Consider the following 20,260-nt stretch of genomic DNA (forward strand, 5'->3'; position numbering starts at 1 on the left):
TGAAAGGAAAATTGTCGGCCATTCTACCACTATTACAGTCTATGTGCAAGGTTTGCATTTACTATCATTTTATGTCTTTACGTGTTTAGTTTTTACATGTTCGTGAACTCATCATTTTACTTTACTAATTGAAGGGTTCCACGAATGAGGAGACGACAAGGTCACCCATCCTATCTCGGGATCTGGATACCAATAATGCGACCACCTCTGATACTCCCATCCCCCTGTAGAGCCTCAAAATACCACCACTTCACCTACTCCCATCCCCCCTTCTAAAGCCCGATACCACAATAACATCACCAATTGACGTCGAACCTATAGAGGCCCACATCCCACAAACAAAAATCGACATGTCTGCCTTACTCACCATACCACATACAAAGGCCGACATGTCTGACATCCCAGAGGCCGACACTTCTGAGATTGTTACAACCACAGAAGGAGTTACATTGGTGATTAATTATTGATCAGTAATCTCTGTTATATTTTTATATTTCTTGATGAGTGTTCTTTTTGTTATCTATTTATGTAGGAATCTCGAAGAATTAGTCGTAAGAGGAAACCTGTTGATAAATATACACCTCCAACTCAAGTAAAGAAGAAAAAATGGTTAAGCATCCTCTCCCAAGTGTAGCTACGTCACTATCCAGAGCAATTGTCGCATACACATAGCACATGATGTTCCACACAATATCGTTACAAAAATGATGGGTTGGATCTCGGACGAGTATACCGAGAATAATGTTCGAGAGAACTCCTTTAAACCATTCGCCAAGCAATTCTTCAAGGAATTGATTTTTCCGAGTTCATGGGTCGAGTGCGATGTAAGTTTCCTGGTCTTGACTTCTTTACATGTTGGATATCTTGTACTTTTTCTGACATAGTAATTTTTTGTGCAGACCATAAATACTTTATTTTATTTTATGAAAGAAAAATTTTATACCTGGCCTAACATGTGCATGCACAAGTTCACCATTTTGCCAATTGGTGTAACGGTAAATATTGATATGATATTTCGTTACTTAACTTTTCATTTTATTTCGTTACTTAAATTCTCATTTTATTTAACAGAGTCACCTTAATGCTCGTGGTGGGATATTTAAATGAATAAAGAATAAGACACTTCTGGAGGTTGCCTTAGCATGGGAGGATGAAGACACATATAAGGACTACGTCACCGGTAAATTCAATGTCAAATGGGCAGATGTGGATTTCATTTATACAGCAACGAATATCAGTGAGCACTGAATGGTCCTTGCAATGGACATTAACAGAGGCCACATATCTGTGTTCATTTCACTTTCGTCATACACACTAATGACAAAGTTGGTAAATTGGCTAGAGCCATTGACTGTCACAGTACCATCCCTACTTCACTACTATGACGTGGATCGTTCAAAGCCGGACCTATCCACAGCTCGTTGGAAAATCTCGCGACCTATGAACGTCGATATACAGCACGGGTCGCTTGATTGTGGCATCTTTGCAATAAAATTACTAGAACACCTGGTGATTGGTACTGATCCATCCGTAATCACTCAGGAGAAGATGAGTGAATATAGGATGCAGTTAGCATATCAACTATGGGCGAACACTCCATATTTTTTATGTGTATAGAACATGTATTTTTTATTGTATTCTTTATGTATATAAAAACATGTCTTCTTTATGTATGTAAAACATGTATTTTTTATGTATGTAAAACATGTATAATTGAGCTACTGCTCTTTTCATTGTATCATTGTATCAATGGTATACATGTATAGTTGAACATGTATTTTTTATATAAGTTCAAAGTTCAAAGTTCAATATCATACATTTTATCAAAACATGTATAATTGAGCTACTGCTCTTTTCATCGTATCAATGGTATATAGAACATGTATAATTGAGCTACTGCTCTTTTCAGTGTATCATTGCATCAATGGTATACATGTATAGTTGAACATGTATTTTTTTATGTTAGTTCAAAGTTCAAAGTTCAATATCATACATTTTATCAAAACATGTATAATTGAGCTACTGCTCTTTTCATTATATTAATGGTATATAGAACATTATATCAAAGTTCAAACATTGAGAGAGCGAGATTTTGATTGAGAGCGAGATTTTAAGAGAGAGTGAAACTGAGAGAGCTAGATTTTGAGAGAGAGTGAGATTGAGAGAGCGAGATTTTGAAAGAGAGCAAGATTGTGAGAGTATGAAGTTATTGTTTTTTGTTACGAGTATGAAGATTGAGAGAGCAAGATTAAGAGAGTATGAAAATTGCTATTATAGAAATACTCCAGCTTGTTATTGTTTTTTGTTTACAAGATGAAAGTATGAAGTATGAAGTATGTTACAAGTATGTTACAATTATGAAAAAGTATGAAGTATGTTACAAGTATATTACAAGTATGAAAAAGTATGAAGTATGTTACAAGTATGTTACAAGGATGACGTATGAAAAACAAGTTAGTTATAAATTAAACTAGATGAGAGGTGTTTGTGTCACGGTTTCTGACATTTTCAGCACGTCGCACGGTTGTGAGCGGTTCACTACAATTTTGGCGGTTATGCCCATAATTCCTACACCGACCACATTTCATTTGTCTGCGAAATTCTCCTCTGGATGGTATTCTTCTCACTATTCCTCGCTCGACTTATGCCACAAACTTCGGAGGAAGGATAGTCTTTTTTACATATCCAAGAGGTCTCTTCCATTTAGATATGTGGCCAAGTGGATTTATAGGCTCCACATACGCAGTCATTAGAGAGTCCATTATATAAAATTGACTGCAAAAACTTTGGATAGGTATATTTCCTTCCTTGGCAGCAACAATTGCATGCGAACACGGGATACCAAGTGAGTCGAATTTCTTACACGTGCATTCCTTCGTGTGAAGATTGACAATACCATCCAATCGATTATCTCGCATGTGGACCCAATAACAATCAATAGGCTCAACCCGATATTGTTTGCCTTTATCAGCCTCACTTGCCAATCGGGTTTCACAGTAGTCATAGTGTAATGTCGTTCGAGATGTCCAGTAATTCCTCTGTTCGTAAAACCACGATTGGAGCATTCCTCCAACATGTTCAATCAAGCATACTATGGGCAATAGTTGATACTCTTTAGTTAATGAATTGAAACACTTTACACTGTTGGATGTCATGTTATCATATATTCGTTCTATTTGGTAAACCAGTGCCCACCTTTGAAGACCGATGTCTTCAAGATATTTCGTGACAACATCGTCTCGAAAACTACGAAGTTCGTCATATTTTGTCTGGAACTCAGTCATGCGAAATGCCCTTACTACATCTCTAAATATCCCAACAACCGTGCTATCCTTAAAGTTTGTAACAAGATTTTGTTCTATATGCCATGTGCACAATCCATGAAATGTCGTGGGAAAAAAAATGCATGAATAGCATCGAATATAGATACCATCCGATCAGACACAAAGACCAGATTATTGGGTTCTCTGATACTGCATTTCAAGTTTGACATAAACTATTTCCATGATCGATCGGTTTCATTGTCCACTATTGCATATATTAGTGGGTATAATTGATTGTTCCCGTCCATAGAAACCGCAACCAACATGGTGTCTTTGTATTTTCCTTTCAAGTGCGACCCATCAACAATTATCACAGGCCGACAGCTTGCGAAACCTCTAATACAAGGCCCTAATGCCATAAACATATATTTGAAATGTTGGGATTGGTGTTCTAATTCTCCCGGAATCTCGTTGTTTTGTAAAGATACACATTGTTTAATGAATAAAATAAGTGTTATTTAATTCTGGCATCTACTCATATCCAATAAACAAAGCTCCTTGGTTATCTTATGTGAACTTAAGCATGTATATGTGATATAACCTAAATAGGTCTGTAGTATAAGGATTAAGGTGGGATACTTGATCCTTGTGACACTATGGATACGACCCATTTTGTAGAGGTTTACAAGTGTTGTAAACTACTACAGATGGTAGATCATGACCATTCATGTGGAGACGTGCGAGCGGGGGTATCCTATACAAAGAGTTTGTATAAGACCTAGACCACGAGATGACTAGACTTTGTATATAACGCCGTTGATACTAGAGACTTGCATCTCACCTAAACGACCACAAGTGACACGACCTCAATCCTGAGTGTTTTGGGAACTCCTATCTTTGAGGGCGGTCCTTTGATTAGTATGGGTGAAAGTGGCCAGATTGCTAACTCAACATGCCTACCTTTTTAAAGACTTGTCTGATCTGGGAGCTAGGAACTTAATCCACAAGATGAAATTCACTCATTTTCCGAAGCAGGGATAAGTAGAGAGATTGCTCCCTTAAGAGCTGATTCCGGGACTTGAACATAGTGGCCATAACTTCTCTTTGGAAGAGAAGACTCAGTCATAGTAGGACTATGACTTATGTTCATTAGAGGGATCAGTGGTACTTAAGGAGTTAGATGTAACTATAGAGGCATAACGGTTATTGGTCCAGCTGTACTTATGAGCGATCTGTGAAAGGTTGTCGCACTGCTGATTGGTTAAGATGGACACATAATATATCTGTGGTAAGGAGAGTTCAGCTGTCAGTCTTTTGTGGAGTGTCTGACGGTTAACGGATGGTGGATCATGTGACTAAAGAGTTTAGTCAGTTATTAACGTACCGTTGGAGCTTTGAACGACAGGTCTATGAGGTCCCCTTGGTAGCTCAATGGATTCAGTTGAGAATTAGCTCTTGGTGTTGATTGAAATGTTCAAATTGACAAGAGGTATTTTGATTATATATGATATAATCGGTATAATGTTTGAGATACATCTAGTGGAGGATTGATGTAAATGAGATTTACATTAAGTACCATGGAATAGAAAAAGAACTATGATTTATATGTTTTATGAAATGAAATATTAAAACTATAGGTTATAAATATAGAATGATAAGTTGGTTATCATTTATATTTATAATAATATTAATTATTGGATAATTAAATTTTTTTTCTTTAATAACCAATTGAGTGGGTGGTTATTGGATTTTCTTAGTAACCGTGAGATAAAAGAAAAATGGTTTTCCTAATTTTAGTAAGTTTTAATAAAAAGTTTTTTTTTGAGATTTCTCTCTCGTAAAAAAGGATCTCACGGAGTTGTCAAGTAAATACAGATTTACTAAACGACAACTTGGACGAGCTAAACGATCGTGCAGTGGCGAGCTAAACGATTGTACAGTATTTACCAAACGATTGCATAGCTTTTGCTAGACGATCGCTTGCCCAAAGTAAACGATCGTGTAGCGTTTGAGGCGACAGACACCGAGCTAAACGATCGCATAGATTTTGCTAGATGACCGGATATCTTTAGCTAAACGATTGGGCATCGACCTATAGATAGGTCTCCGTCATCTCCCACTTGTCCAGTCGTGTACACGATCGATGTTTCCTCTTTCGTCTGCCTCATTACAAGTCCGAACAGAGCCCATCATCTGGATTCTCACATTGAGAATACCAAGGTACCCTTGTTGGTGGTGTCATACTCAACTCGACACCTCCGAGGTTCTGTGGAGGCCGTTTGTGTTGCTAAAAAGTTTGTGACCGAGGCGATCGTTGAGGACGAGCACGAAGTGTTCGTGCTGTGTTGAGGTCATGTAGATCGAGCGTTTGAGGTTGTTGTTGTTCGAGCGGTCATGCGCAAAGGAGCGTGGAGACGCATCTTCAAATGTTCGTAGAGTTTTCTCTTTGTTCATTTGAGTTTTCATGCTGTAATTTCTGTATTAATTGTATAACCGTATGTTTCTGTACGATTGTAATTTGTATTGTTCATTCATGATTGTAATTTGGAATGATCTTATTTCCGCTGCTCATGGAAATCTCGGATTCGATTTCCTTCATGAAATGCACCTTATCTTCAAGTTCGATCTCAAAGACTGTACCCAGATTCTCTATTTTTAATGCTTCTCCATAAGCTTGTAGTATGAAGTATGGGTATTCTAGAGTGCCTCTAGTGAGATCATACACGGCTTCCCTTGCACGTCACGCTTTATCATAACTTATGTTCACGCCATAATCTCTCCTCATATCCTCAACAATATGACAAGGTTTATAAATACGTCCTATTCCCGTGAACTTATCTTTAATCAACTGACCAACAACCATAGCATTTGCTTGTCTATGGTCGTGATTCAGAATTCCAATGGAACATGTATGCGACATGCAGTACTTTGTGATCTTGAATATATCAGACTCTTTCATTTTGACTGCACGAAGGCTCCATTTACATGTCTCCCCAATACATTTGATAGTGAACAAAGATTTGGTTGACCTCATTGCCTTAAATTCAAAATTTTTGTTGATGGACAGAATAGATAATCTCATTTTCAAGTCCTTTTTGCTAAAAAATAGTTGACCAACTTCAACGTTCTCTGTCCTAGATGAAGAGGTGCCAGGCATAATCAACTCTGTCCTATGACTTGAAGATAAAGATGGTGGAACCACTGAAGCTGCTATAGAACGACGCAGATCTCCATGATTACGATCCATTTCATTCAATCTTGTTGGTTGCTCATTCACATCCATTGAAGGACCACAACTTTGCTCTGGATGAGCATAATCCATATAATCGAATCTAGATGGTCTCTCATTACCAACAACTGAAGTACCGCCCAATTCTGAATTCATTCTTGCTGGATTAGTGCAGTCGTTGTCTAGTGATAATGTGGATGGTACAGTGTTGGTAGACAATGAAATATCATCCTCTTCCCGACGAAACTGATATGATTCCTCGTATTGTCTGTCCACAGTCGTATCATCATAACTCACATTTCCAAACCCCGTCATAATATTTTCCTCCTGATTCGATTTCAACGTTACAGCTAACTGAAGTCTATTAAGCTCTTTTCGGAAAAGAAGGAAGCGAACATCATCATAATTCCTTATGTATTGTTGGGGGGCTTCATATTCAAGCTTATATTTAACTTTCAGTATAAGATCAAACATTGAAAAACTGACATTTGTAACCCTGTAAATGTGAGATTTAAGTTCTTCATACTTCAATGTATAAGACACAATGATTCCTGTTAATTGTCCCCCAATATACGAACCTACATTCTCATCCCAATCACCTCCATATCGAATAAGTAGATACTTTTCTGTCATCCTACAAAGCAAGAGAACATTTGTCATTAAGTTGTACAAGCAATTGAAGTGCACTCTCGCTCTCTCTTAATCACACTTTCTCTCTTAATCTCGCTCTCTCTCAAAATCTCACTCTCTCTCTTACTCTTGTTCTTTCTCACTCTCATTCCATTTCTCGCCCACACTCTCCCAATACAAATTTCGTAATGCTACATTTCCAGAAATAACACAACAAAAATATTTAAACAGACTCAAAATATTGAAACACCTTTATGAAAAACCTGATCCATTATGAAAAAGTCTCGTCTTGGAAATCCATGTTCAAAAAATCTCCGTCCAACAAAATATCGTAAAAAACTAGAGAAGTAATCACCGCTGAAATGGAGCTTAGAGTTTAAAGAAATCACCATTGTATTGTATTTAGGTATTATTGATTTGATTTGAAACTTTCGTTGTGAAAATTGTAAATCATTCGTACACTGACGAGCAATCACATCAAACAAGGGAATTTCAAGCGAGAGCAAGAGTATTAAATTAGACGAGAGCGAGATTTACCTCGTGAGGCTGGTGTAAGAAAAATTTACGTAATTTGGTATGACGATGATGTCAACAGAGAGTCAATTGACATTATTTTTTAGAAATGGGTCATTTGACATTTTGAAGCAAAAAAATAAATCATCCATACAAATTTCCCTATATTTATATGCTAAAGGAAAATTTTATGGAAATTAATTGTTATATTTGAATTATTATTATTCAAGAAGATTGGTATTATTATTATCTAAAAAAAAGTATTATTATTTATTTCGCATAAATCCTTATTCTTTTAAGTTGGTATTTGAAAAGTTAATTTGATGGGATATACTAGAATTAGATTTTTTTTTCTTGTTCTTTTATTTATTTATTTATTTTGGGTAGAGAAATTTCAGTTAAATTGCTACTATAGATCGATTTAATTTTTAGATATATTAAAAAAGAAGAATTAAAATAAATGGATGGTCTAGTTACCTCTCAAGTTATTACAAGTTTGAAAATGATATCATCCCAAAACACAATTCTATCACTTAAAACCAATTCAACTTACTAATATTATATTAAAGTTCATGAAAATGATTGGTTATTAAAGTTCATTTTAGAATGGTTTCGGCATCCGATGGAAGAGAATTTCTCCGGATTTCATTCTCCTTCCACCTACCAAACTCGTCTGAATTTCATTAATTATCCTTTTCAAAAGGTTCGCCAAGGCCTTCGAGATCAACTTATACACAACATTAAAAAGGCTTATTGGCCTAATTTCAGACAATCTCTTAGACTCTTCACTTTGAGGATGAGAACAATAAAAGTACGGTTTAACCCCTTCAAGATACTAAGACAAACGCGAGATAAATCATTACCCACAATATCCCGTAAGTGTTGGAAAAAGAGAGCACGAGTCCTGTCAGGCCCGGGGGCTTTCGTGGGCTTCATATCTATAAGGGCGCATTCAGTATCAGCTTTCGTGAACACTCCACCAAGAATCGTTTGTCTCAGTGGGCCGAAGCTGGATAGCTCGTCGAGTCATGATCATTGGATTCCACCCCTCTTTGGTTGGAAAATGAACACTGACGCCAGTTGGTTCGGGAGCTGGGTGTTGGAGGGGTGACTCTACCGGATCTCTGGTTGGTGTCGGCTTCCTCAAGATTAATAGAGTTTGGAAGGTTAAGGTGCTGGAGATGAAAGCTATAGAGAAGAGTCTGCAAGCTTTGATATCTTATCGAGGTGAGATCCCCATTTCGCTTGTGGCTGAGGCGATCACTTCTCTGAAGGATATTAACTCAGATATATCGAACATAAAATCTGTGGCTTGTAATGTTTTACACATTGCTCCTGCCTTGGGGAATATTCAATTCTCCAAGTGTTCTCGCTCCTGCAACTCAACCGCACACTGGGCTGCTAAAGCGGTTTCCCCCACCCGCTTTGTATCCTTTTTTGAGCATCTATGCTTCTTCTTTTCTTTGGAAGAGTCTGGTTGTTGTTTTTGGGGGGATAATATTCCCTCTTGGATCTCCTTTGCTATAATTGAGAGTGGCAGTAATTTGGTTTAGGTTTAATGAATTTATCCTTCAAAAATAAAAAAATCTTTTATTGAAAACTTTAATCAAGGGCAGTATCAAACGAATCACTTCAAAGTAATTTCCTTTTTAATTTTACATTGCAAACATCAATATTTTTATATGAAAGTGATTCCATACATAATTAGAACGTGCATTCTATGAAACTAAAAAGGAAAATTTTAAAAGCTTCACAGAGATTTATCCATCTGTCAGAAACCAAACCTGTTCGTTCCCCATTTAAATTTATCAACGGTTTCTTCTTCGTCCGACAAACCTGGCGGGGCTGAACCGACTAAGATCAACAATTGCTGATTCTCCATCCAAAATAAGCTCAGCCATGGCCGCTCCAGTTGCAGGCCCATTCAAAATTCCCCAACAACTGTGTCCAGTCGCCACATAACACCCACTCACCGACGGAAGCTTCCCGATCACCGGCAAATCATCATCCGTACACGGCAAGAAGCAAGCCTGTTCCGCCTTCAATTCCGCCTCTCCTTCCCCCAATCGGCTTGACACAGTCTTCGCTACTCTCTTTAGAACGCTTATCGATTCTGGATTGGCCGTAATCTCCTCTGGATCCTCCGGCACTTCCGCCACCGCCGACATCCCGCACAAATATACCTCCCCTGCCCACCAACATCAAAACCCATTTACATTCAAAATCAGAATCCCACAAAACAATATGTATTAAAAATACAAAAGCAGAAAACTAGCTCACCAGTGGGACGAGGATACACCTCTGGGTCTAAAGGCTTTCCACCCTGAGCCGGATAGTAACCTAGAAACAGAGCATGCGGGGTTATGGCTTCCGGCTCCTTAGGTTCCAAAATTATGCTGTGTGCTTTCAGGCCATACACTCTGAACAGCGACGATAGCTGCTCGAACTTCCCAGACCATGGTCCTAACGCCAGAACCACCGCATCAGCGTTAATTACTCGGCCGTCCTCCAGCACCGCCGATTCAAATCTGCCACCCTCCAACGTAATCCTCTCCAATTTCCCGATCAAAACCTCCACGCCGTACTTTTCGATTGCATTCGATATGAGTGTCCGAGTGAAGAGCTGTGGGTGAACTTGCGCCGTTGTTTCGGTGTTTCCGATCGTTCTCGTATTCCGAACTGGACCGTCAACCCACGAAGGCACGACGGAATCGCCGGTGGATTTGGAGGTGGAGGTAAAGGGAGTGGGAGGGTTCTGCGATTCTGAAATCGTAAGGCTGAGAGTCGTTAGGGCTCTGTAGCCGTACTGTTTAGGGCCATCGAGCTCCTGTGAGAGCGAGCGGTGGAGATTAAAGCTTGCGCGCGCAAGGGTGGATACGGGGCCACCATCGCACCAATCGAGGGCGAGGAAGCCGCCGGCCTTACCCGAGGCGGCGCAAGCGACTGCAGATTTCTCGACGAGAGTAACTGCCGCCCCTTTCTTGGCTAAAAAGTACGCAGAGCAGACTCCGATCACTCCGCCACCGCAAACGACTACTTTCTTGGTTTCCCGGGGAGTATCCATGGACGTAGGCGGTGTCACCGGAGAAGAGGAGGATCGAATCAATGTGACAGTGGAAGGTCGAGAGTTTGGGATGTAACGAAGAAATGGAGAGAACGATGAAACCGATAGTGTCCCTGCCATTTCTGCCGATACTTCCCTCCCAAATTCTTTTTTTGGGCCGACGTGTGGTCCACTCATGAAGAGTAGGGTCCAGAACTTGGGCCAGGTTTCGGCCCAAAGGGAATCTCAGAAGCCCTTCTTTGAAGGCCCAAAACAACCCAAACCGAAACTCCTTTCTAAAGCCCTTCCTTGATAAGCATGTTCTTTTTTAGTATAACAACTAAGAGGTCGGAACATTCTGATCTCAACAGAATAATTATATCTATGTCATGCTGACTGTCATATCGGAGCAAAAAAAATTGAATTATTAAACTTGACAGATTGATCAATTTGAAATTAAAAGAAAAAAAAAAATGTAATATGAAAAGATCATCATCAACAAGAAGGTAATTTTGAAAAAAAGGAAAAAAAAGTTATATACGATTCAGTAGAAATTTACATATATAGCATGGAAGGCTAAAAGTGCTCATGGCGATATTTGAAAATTGAGCATTAAAAAATGTATATATTAACATGAACACTTTGTAGCAATTAGCAAAACATCGTAATATATATATATATTTGGAATGGTAATAAAATTAGAAAATATATAGTCAATAATGGATTGAATCTTTAAATAATCTTCAAATACCAAAAGGCTAAAATTCACTTTATTTTCTATTAAAATCCAACTTTTAGTGTTAAAATCCAATTTGAATTGTTAGCATAAGAACTCTTCCTATCCAAATAGGGGATTGGTGGTGAGTGGGATGCTTTTCCCCACACAATCATGTCGCTTATTTCCTCTGTTTTTATTTATTTATTTTTTTTTTTTGTAGTAAATGTTTTTAAATTTTGTTTTCCAATGTTGTTTTGGAATGTTTTTCAAGAAGATAAAAAGTTTAAAAGGTGGATTTGTACTTTGAAATTTTAATTGCATTATTCTAAATTAACATGTAACTTATAAAAAGAATCTGGTGGAAGATAAGAAGAATGATTGAGATTTTGTTTTAATACTCCAAACAATCTACAGGGCATATATACACACATATGTACTTATATAATTTTAAAATAATGTCTATTTAGTTTTATGTCTTGAATAGTTCTTTTAGAAAAATTTTATATTTTGAAATCCGGTCTCTAATTTTTTTTTTTTTAATCTAAAATCAAGTTTTTCTTTTAGTAATAATAAGAAAGGGAAGAGATAGCAAATCATCGGACCATCAATTCGTAGGAGTAGCATTCAATCGTGGCAGTGCTAATCCGATGCGTGCATGTGGTAAAAAAGTTATACTTCTACCATTAACACACTTTAGAATCACATCTAGCGTACCTTGGTATTTATACCTTTAGACATTGTCAAATTTTTCAATGTGGGATAAAGCTCTCCCACTGCCTAACTTTTGCTATGGACCTAAGCCCAAAAGTCATTTCCAACAACAACTTCGGTGTGATTTCAACACAAAAATCTTTGAATCCGCTTTCTCAGCTGTAAGAATCTCTAAAGTAATAGTTTATAACGTTCATGTAATAGGTCCTTAAACTTTTTTTAGTTTTGTGTTTAATAATTCATTTCATCAATTTCATGAATAACTCAAGAACAAAACTAAACTTGTTATGAATTTACTTGACATAGACCATGGGTCAAGATAAACTTAAGCCAATTAAGTCATAGAGATGGTAGACCTTTCATTGTATCATACTTCACAAGTGGAACAATCCCATTTTTGAGGTATGCTAACACTATCATTACTCATACTAATTTAAGCATCAAAGTATACAGAAGCATATTTTTCAAGTAGGTCATTACTCCTTGCTTGCTCATTTAATACATAATTATCATTGTGTCATACAAGTATTAAATTAGACATATATATATTATACATATATAAGAGATCAATTAAATAGAAACTTTTGTCCAATTCGAGCATAAAATAATGAAATTCTTATTAGAAGTACTTGAACATAAACAATGAAAGTCCTCAAAATTCCTGAAATCCAACCTAAATATTTATACCTATATATATTTAAAGGAGAAGGAAGAGGTGAGTAAAGAAAAGATAATATTGAAGTTGGAAAGGAGATTGAGAATCAATAATTGAAAGCTAAATGGGGAACAAAGGCTAACAAAAAGTGGAGAGAGCCAGTAAAGGCAGCAATTCAGAAGAGTAGTCAGAGGAGAGGAAGAAGACAAAAGGATTGAGAGTTGGAAGGCAGAGACACCATTTGTTTGCCTTCATTCACATTTCACACACACAAACAAAAATAATCATTCTAAACAATACCTTTATCAATTAGGATAGCCAATTCTCCAACACATCTTTAGACATAACTCTTCCACTTTATTTGTGGTTATGTCTCCTTTAAACATAATTCCCGTAATTTTGTTTTTAGTTTTTCACTTAAAAGTTCTATACTGACGAAGATAATTGTTCTTGTTGCTTTATTTGTTTGCTTTTGAAGTTTGACGACTCTTCAAAAATCTTTAGTGTTGTGCTAATATTATAAGTTTTGGGGTCTTTAATTTGGACATTGTCCTGAAAAATTAATGCAAATCAGATGGTGACTTGCTACCACCTAATGAGTGGACAGTAGAAGAGAAGAGAAGAGAAAAGAAAAGGGCAGTACATTATATATTAGGGACCAACCACTACTCTTTTTGACAATTCCAATTTCCACTTTCTCAATGTGCATTCGATGGGTTGGGGGAGTTTTAATTCATGGAATGAAAGCTTTGTTTTTCAAGCCCAACACCTACTTGGCTTGCCTTTCCCTCTCTCTTTTTTGGTATTTATTTTTATATAGTTGGTTGGTTTACTTATATTTTGGTGTAGAGAAATAAGTGGATGTGTTACGGATAATGGATCCTCTAATTTACTTTCACAATGGTATGATTTTTGTCTAGGCATAACTTCATGGTTTTGCTTTTGTTTTCATCCAAAACGACTTTATACCATTGAAGCTAAGTGTCCTTACTTATATACCATGAATCTTAGGTGTCTTTACTTATATATTATGAATCTTCCTCTTATTTAACAGGCTCATACAAACAAAGTTGGTTTAAGGTTACTCGTAACCTCCTAAAAGGTTCTTCGTAATGGATACTCTCTATTGTTAAAGATTTGGACTGGATGAGAGATAATTAGTTAATTTGATATGTTATGTTATTAGAATTTAAAAAAGTCTATTTTATTAGAGATTCTTTACGAGGAATTGACCAATATTGAATGACAATTTCATGAAAAAGGGTAACTATTTAATTTATAGAAAAAATCAAAAGAAATTGTTTAATTAATTATATATATATATATAGATATATAGATATATAGCCATAAAATAATTACCCATCAGTAATTTTGATGCTCTCAAATTTCTTGGATGGAATCTCAACCATATTACTTTAAGATGAACAATTTTTACAAGAATGAAGAATAAATTGAACATCTCCACCAATTCCATGCACATCCTTATAAATCGTATGATGAACTGACTAAGTTGGCTAAGTTATATTTTTAACTTAAGAGGATAGATGAACAATTTTTACAAGAATGAAGAATAAATTGAACGTCTCTACCTATTCCATGTACATCCTTATAAATCGTATGATAGACTGATTAAGTTAACTAAGTTATATTTTTAACTTGCAAAATATTGGTAATCTCTAGCTAATGCAGCCTTGATTGGATTGATGATGTGGAAAAAGGCCCCCATGTTTGGAGGAGAGATGAGGCAAAAAGAGATCACAATTGGGAAATAAAAACCCCATCCTCCTATCTTAACATTCATACATATATCCTAATTAATCATAAGCTTAGACTTTCCTTTATAAAAGTGCGTTTTCATCAAACTTTTACCTAAATTTAAATTATTAGGCGTGATCTCCAATTAGCTACCCTACTTACCCCTACTTATTAATGACTACTAACATTCATTTTAATACATAAAGAACAATATATATATATATATAAAAGATGAAGTAGAAAATGTTACTTAATTATTCACCCACCACAAACTCTATTAAACAAACAAGATTTAAAGTTATGCATTAATTTTTTTTAAAAAAAAAATGTTAAAAGCAACTTAAAGGAAAATATTATATGTATATATGTGACAAAATAATGCCTTACAACTCCAAAGTTTATAATAATAAAAGGGAAGATTTCCAAATTGCATGCATAATATATGGATATATTTAGTTGAATTAACACCAAGTTGGGTTTGCTAGTGGGAGACTTATTGATTAGGTTCTTATAGCAATCAATTAATGAACCCTCTTAGTTAAAAGGGAAATTGCATTAGTGGAGATCATTGTCTAAATTGAATATCTTCTTATGTTTTGCATTGAAGCCTTTTTCTCCTTCTATCATACAATAAGAGATTTTATGTATAGTCAATAATGGAGATGTCATTATCTCCTTTTAAAAAAAATAATAAAAATAAACAAAATTTCAGGTTTTTTTTTTCCTCACATCAGAGAAAAAATGTGATATTCTTTAACTACCCACTTATTTAATGGTCGTTATGCTTGAATTTATTAATGTTAAATTAATTTCAAAACATTGATGTTAACCTTTAAAATCTAATTTAATAATGGTTTTATTTTTATATCTTGTCTATCATGGTAAATACAGATAATAGTCTATCACAGTCATCATAGATAAACAATGAAATTCTATTATATTTATAAGATTCATTTTCCTATATTTGAAAACGATACTTATGTGTTTATAATCGATTTGTAACTAAATGAAGGGTATAATAAAAAATTTCTAATCATCTTCTATTAAAAAAAGAAAAAAAAAATCTAATTATCTAGGTTTGTATTAGTAGGTGTAATTATAACATACTACAATTGGAAATGGATGTATTTGATCATTAAAAAGTTAAAATAAATTTAATAGCTCAATTAAATAATGTTTGTGAAAAAATTGAAAAAGAATTGGTTAATTATTAATATGAAAGGGAAAAAGTTAGAAAAATAAATGTATAGAGATTTGTGCAAAAATATATGTGAATCAACACTCATAAATAGGTCCATTATGGCTCCTCCTACTCATAGCCTCTCACCCAATCACATATGGCTTAATCACCATAAAGTAATTGCGTTACAGCTAGCGATTCACATGACGTGGCCTTCCCATGCTTATCTCTTTCACTATTTTCCTTAAATATATAACTTCATTTATAATAATATAACTCATCTTTTTTTTTCTTCCTTTTTTTAAATAAAAAAACCATCTTTTAATTTTATTAGGATGCATTCTTCAAAATAAATTGTCGAGACTTTAAAAAAATTTGAACTTTGTTTCCCATGTATTCCATTTTTAAAAAAAATATATTTAGTATGAGTAAATTTTAAGAGAATGTTAATCTAAAATTATTCTCTTTCTCTCTCTCTCTCTCTTTTCGTATTCCATCATCTATATAAAATTAAAAGAACTAGTAGAATCTATTTTTTAGAATATTATAATAGATTTATTTAAATCTTAATTTTCTTAAAAGAATTTTTTTTCTAACTATATTTAAGTTCGACAAGTTTTACTAAAAGTTCAAGTGAGAGACCTTATGTCTAACCTAAACCATTAGATTAAAGTCTAGTTTCTCAAAAAATTAAAATAAATAAATAATAAAAATAAAATAAATAAATAATAAAACATAGCCATTCTAGTTTAATTTATTAAAATAGTGTGGCACACATTTCGGAATTTATGTACAAATTTATTTTTTTATGTTAAATTATGCCAAATGCCTTGAGCTGTGAGGTAGACATTAATTTTTCTGATTTACCTTTGAATTTTAAAATTTATTTAAAGAGCCTTTGATTTTACAAAACATTTAAAAATAGTTCGTTAAAAATAATATATAAAAATTGATGCGGTAGTTTATGGATGAAAAAAAATACATTATATAATTTATGATTATATATACAATTGGTATCATTGTTACCATTTATTTTACCTCAAGAAACATCATTAAAATCATTTACATAATTAAGTAATACATAACAATCATCACATATGAGGGATAGAAAACTCTCTATAATATTTTAAATTTTAATATTTAAGGGTAAAAATAGTTTTTTTATGAGAAAATTTAATTAGAAAAATATTTTGTAAAATTTAAACTAATTTTTGAAAGAAAACTCTAAGAAAAATACTCTTCCTGAATGGACAAAGGGTACACTTGCCACTAAGTCTTTGAATGCGTTAGCTGTTTTTAACAAGAAATAGGTCGCTCTTATCTCTTCTAGTCTTTAAAAAAAAATTAGTTGGGTGCTTGGTTAACAAGTATTGTGTTAGTCCAAATAGTCAAAATCTCAATGTAATCAACATATAGATGAATTTGCCGATGTGAGTTTAGTTCGGTGGTATTGACATACATTTTGACTAAAAGATCAAAGGTTCAATCTTCTATTCTATAATTGTTGTATTAAAAAAAAATACATAGAAAAGTTTCCAATACCTTTAAGAAGTGTTTGTTTCAAGAATACGATTGAGATTGGATGAGTTAGGCATCCTAAGTCAACCCTTGTTTACAACAAGGATCTAGAAAGTTTGCTTCCTATTCTAAGTCCAATCCTTGTTTGCAACAAGGATCTGGGAATTTTGCTTCCTACGTCATTTTCCTATGGGTTTGAATAGTAAATACTATTCAACTCGTGAGTATTTTTTTTCCTAATTTAATCTAGAAAGTTTGTCGGCCAACTTTCAGACAACACCTCTAATGACGGTTACTGACCATCTCTAATCACCACTTTCGGCAACCCCACCGACCAACTTTTTTTTCTTTAATAATTCTAAAGATGCCTTTAGTTTAATTCCAATAATTTTTTTTAAATACTTTTTTTAAATTTTTTTTTCTTTTGGAGTTTTTTTTTTTAAAAAAATTATAATCATTAGATTGATTTTTTAGTTCTTTCTCTTTATTTATTTGTCCAAAATTAATGTTTCCTTCATTTTATGAGATTCAATTTATTTTCTATTTTTTAGCTAAAAATCGATCACCTATCTATTGAGATCTTAAGTATATGTTGAATATATAAGTAATATTATAGCAAATATAAATGCATCACATAGACCATGTTCTTTTTTTTTTTTGCGTATTTACAAATATACTAAAAAAATGTAAATATACATCGAATATATTGTTTGAATTTTTGGAGATTTTTTCCTTACGTGTATATATAGATTTTGAAAAGAAAACTTTTTTTTGGAAAGTTCATGACAACATAAAACTTCTTTTGCAAGCTCAGAGCTAAAAAAAAGTAAATTGAGCTATATTTTTGTGTAAAATAATGCTCATTAGATTGCAATTGTATAATCAGATATATTTATTTAGGCTATGTGTATAGAAAACTCTAATTTAATTTAACATTTTCATTTTTTTGTTGGTCAATTTAACTAGTTCGAAGATTTATAATTCTTTTTTAAACGTAAAGGATTAAAATGTTGGAAACAACTTAGCGACCAAATAAAAATTAAAACTAAAAATTTATGATTTTTTTCCTCAAATATAATTTGATAAAAAAATTATAGTGTTTCAATATTGAATTTAAGACTAAAAATACTAGTTTATTTTAATTTGAAGTTAGCATGTTATGGTAAAAAAATTAATCATTTTTAAATTAGTTAAAGTGACAAAAGTCTACGAAGTTTTATCTCAAAACCTCGTAAATCAAAATACCAAATTATTAAAATAATAAATTAAATAAAATTATAATTTTAGTCGCATCTCTATTTCAAAATTAAAAATATGTATATATATTCTTCTAAATTTGTAGGTTATTTTTAATTTAACTATATTAAAATGATTAAGATGACAAATTTGAACTAATCTAAAATCTAACCATTAATTAAGTACAAGAAAATATTTCACAAATTCAAGATTTATAAATCTGCACTTCATTCCTAGACTTATTAAGTCTGTACTTCGAAATAGGCTTTTTAAACTCAGACTTCCAAAATGTACATTCAAAACACAGTTTTCTTAAATTCATATTATCTAAACCTCATAGTTTAATTCCTCAGACTCAACAAGCTTAAGATTTCAAACATACATAAAAATAATTACATCACCATCATTTAAAAAACTCACAAAAGTACTAGAGATTTTCACTTCAACATATTTTTTCATAATTATAATTATAAATAGGTTAATTTTATAGTTATAATATAAGGAGGGACGTTTGGTCCACCAACTTAAGAAGTTGTATTAAAAAACAACTCCAACTTGGATAATAAATATTATTGAAGTTTTTAATTTATGAAATATCTCTATTTTTTTTCATCTTGATTTTTTTTGTATTTATCAATGAATTTAATCTACAAAATTTGTTTAACTCAAACATATTAACTTTGAGCAAACGTCCTTAAATTAATTGTTAAAATGATGAACTTAGTTATGAACCTACGGTTGAATCGGATAAAAGAACCGACAAGAAGATGGGGTCCACTTGGGAACATGTGGTGACGTGGTGGATAAATGGAAACGTCCGACGTGACTACGCTCTGGGACGCCTCTGTCTGAGGTTGAGCAATCCAGTCATGAAGGACGTGGTGCGTTATGTGAACGACACGTGTCGCTCAGCTTTTGTCGAACAACTGTCAAGTTTGTCCGTTATAAGCTGGAATAGATAGGAAGGAATCCTCGTTTCTCACGTGTCCACTAATATGATAATGGCATATAATATAATCTGAGTGTATCATGAAATTATTTTAACTTTTCTAAATTATTAAATACTTCCACATTTGGCGTTCCTGCTTTATGGAATTTAGCAGTATATTATATACATGTACATATAGTTATTTATCTCTTTCTAACCTGTAAGTAAAAGAAATATATTTATAATTTAAATGGTGGCCTGTTGTTGCCAGAGGCCCAGAGACACTGAAACATATTTTGTACCCAATACCAAAAAAAAAAAAAAAAACCCAAAATATTTGACAATACGAAAAGAGTTGATATTTTTTACCAATTTAATGTTTGATAATCAACTTTAAATATTAGTAAGGTTGAATTGGTTATTTTACCAATCCATCCCAACTCATCCTAACTCTCCCAATTTTCTCTCTCTAATATTTTTAATGATTCTACCTATCGGTCTCCGTTGGCGATTACTATTACCACACTCCGATGACCACCTTCGAATGACCAACTTTGACGACCAACTCCGAACTCCGACCACCAATTCCGACAATGACCTTGATACAAAACAACCCTGACTTCTACATTCGCATGACCGACTTCGACGAAGAACTCCGGACTCTACCAATCACCTTCGACGACATTTCTAGCGACTACCTTCGCACAAGCAACTTTGGTGACATACACTAACTACTACTTTTGTGTGCCCAACTTTGATGACCACTGATAAAAATAAAACGGTGGATTTAATTATCTACCATTTTATCTCTCTTACTCTCACCCATTTTCCCACGCGTTTTCATTACTATCCTAACTCTCTCGATTACTTTGTCATTTTTC

At 34.0% G+C, this 20,260-nt stretch overlaps 1 protein-coding gene across 3 annotated transcripts; it reads right to left on the reverse strand.

Moving 5' to 3' along the window:
- Positions 1 to 8,230: 8,230 nt before the first annotated feature.
- LOC120073832 (FAD-dependent oxidoreductase family protein) lies at positions 8,231 to 11,049 on the reverse strand. Of its 3 annotated transcripts, none has more exons than XM_039026705.2 (3): positions 9,916 to 11,049; positions 9,420 to 9,823; positions 8,231 to 9,156 (listed from the first exon to the last, which is right to left on the reverse strand). In XM_039026705.2, exons 1-2 carry the CDS (start codon positions 10,874 to 10,876, stop codon positions 9,444 to 9,446), a joined length of 1,341 nt encoding a protein of 446 aa, XP_038882633.1. In that variant the 5' UTR covers positions 10,877 to 11,049; the 3' UTR covers positions 8,231 to 9,156; positions 9,420 to 9,443. The 3 variants fall into 3 exon arrangements, with proteins under 3 accessions (XP_038882633.1, XP_038882632.1, XP_038882631.1); XM_039026704.2 differs by having other exon boundaries at positions 8,231 to 9,204; XM_039026703.2 differs by lacking the exon at positions 8,231 to 9,156 and having other exon boundaries at positions 9,267 to 9,823.
- Between the last annotated feature and the right edge of the window lie 9,211 nt (positions 11,050 to 20,260).

Source organism: Benincasa hispida, chromosome 3, assembly GCF_027475165.1.
Source record: "Benincasa hispida cultivar pf3 chromosome 3, pf3_genome.v1.1, whole genome shotgun sequence".
NCBI classification, from domain to species: domain Eukaryota; kingdom Viridiplantae; phylum Streptophyta; class Magnoliopsida; order Cucurbitales; family Cucurbitaceae; genus Benincasa; species Benincasa hispida.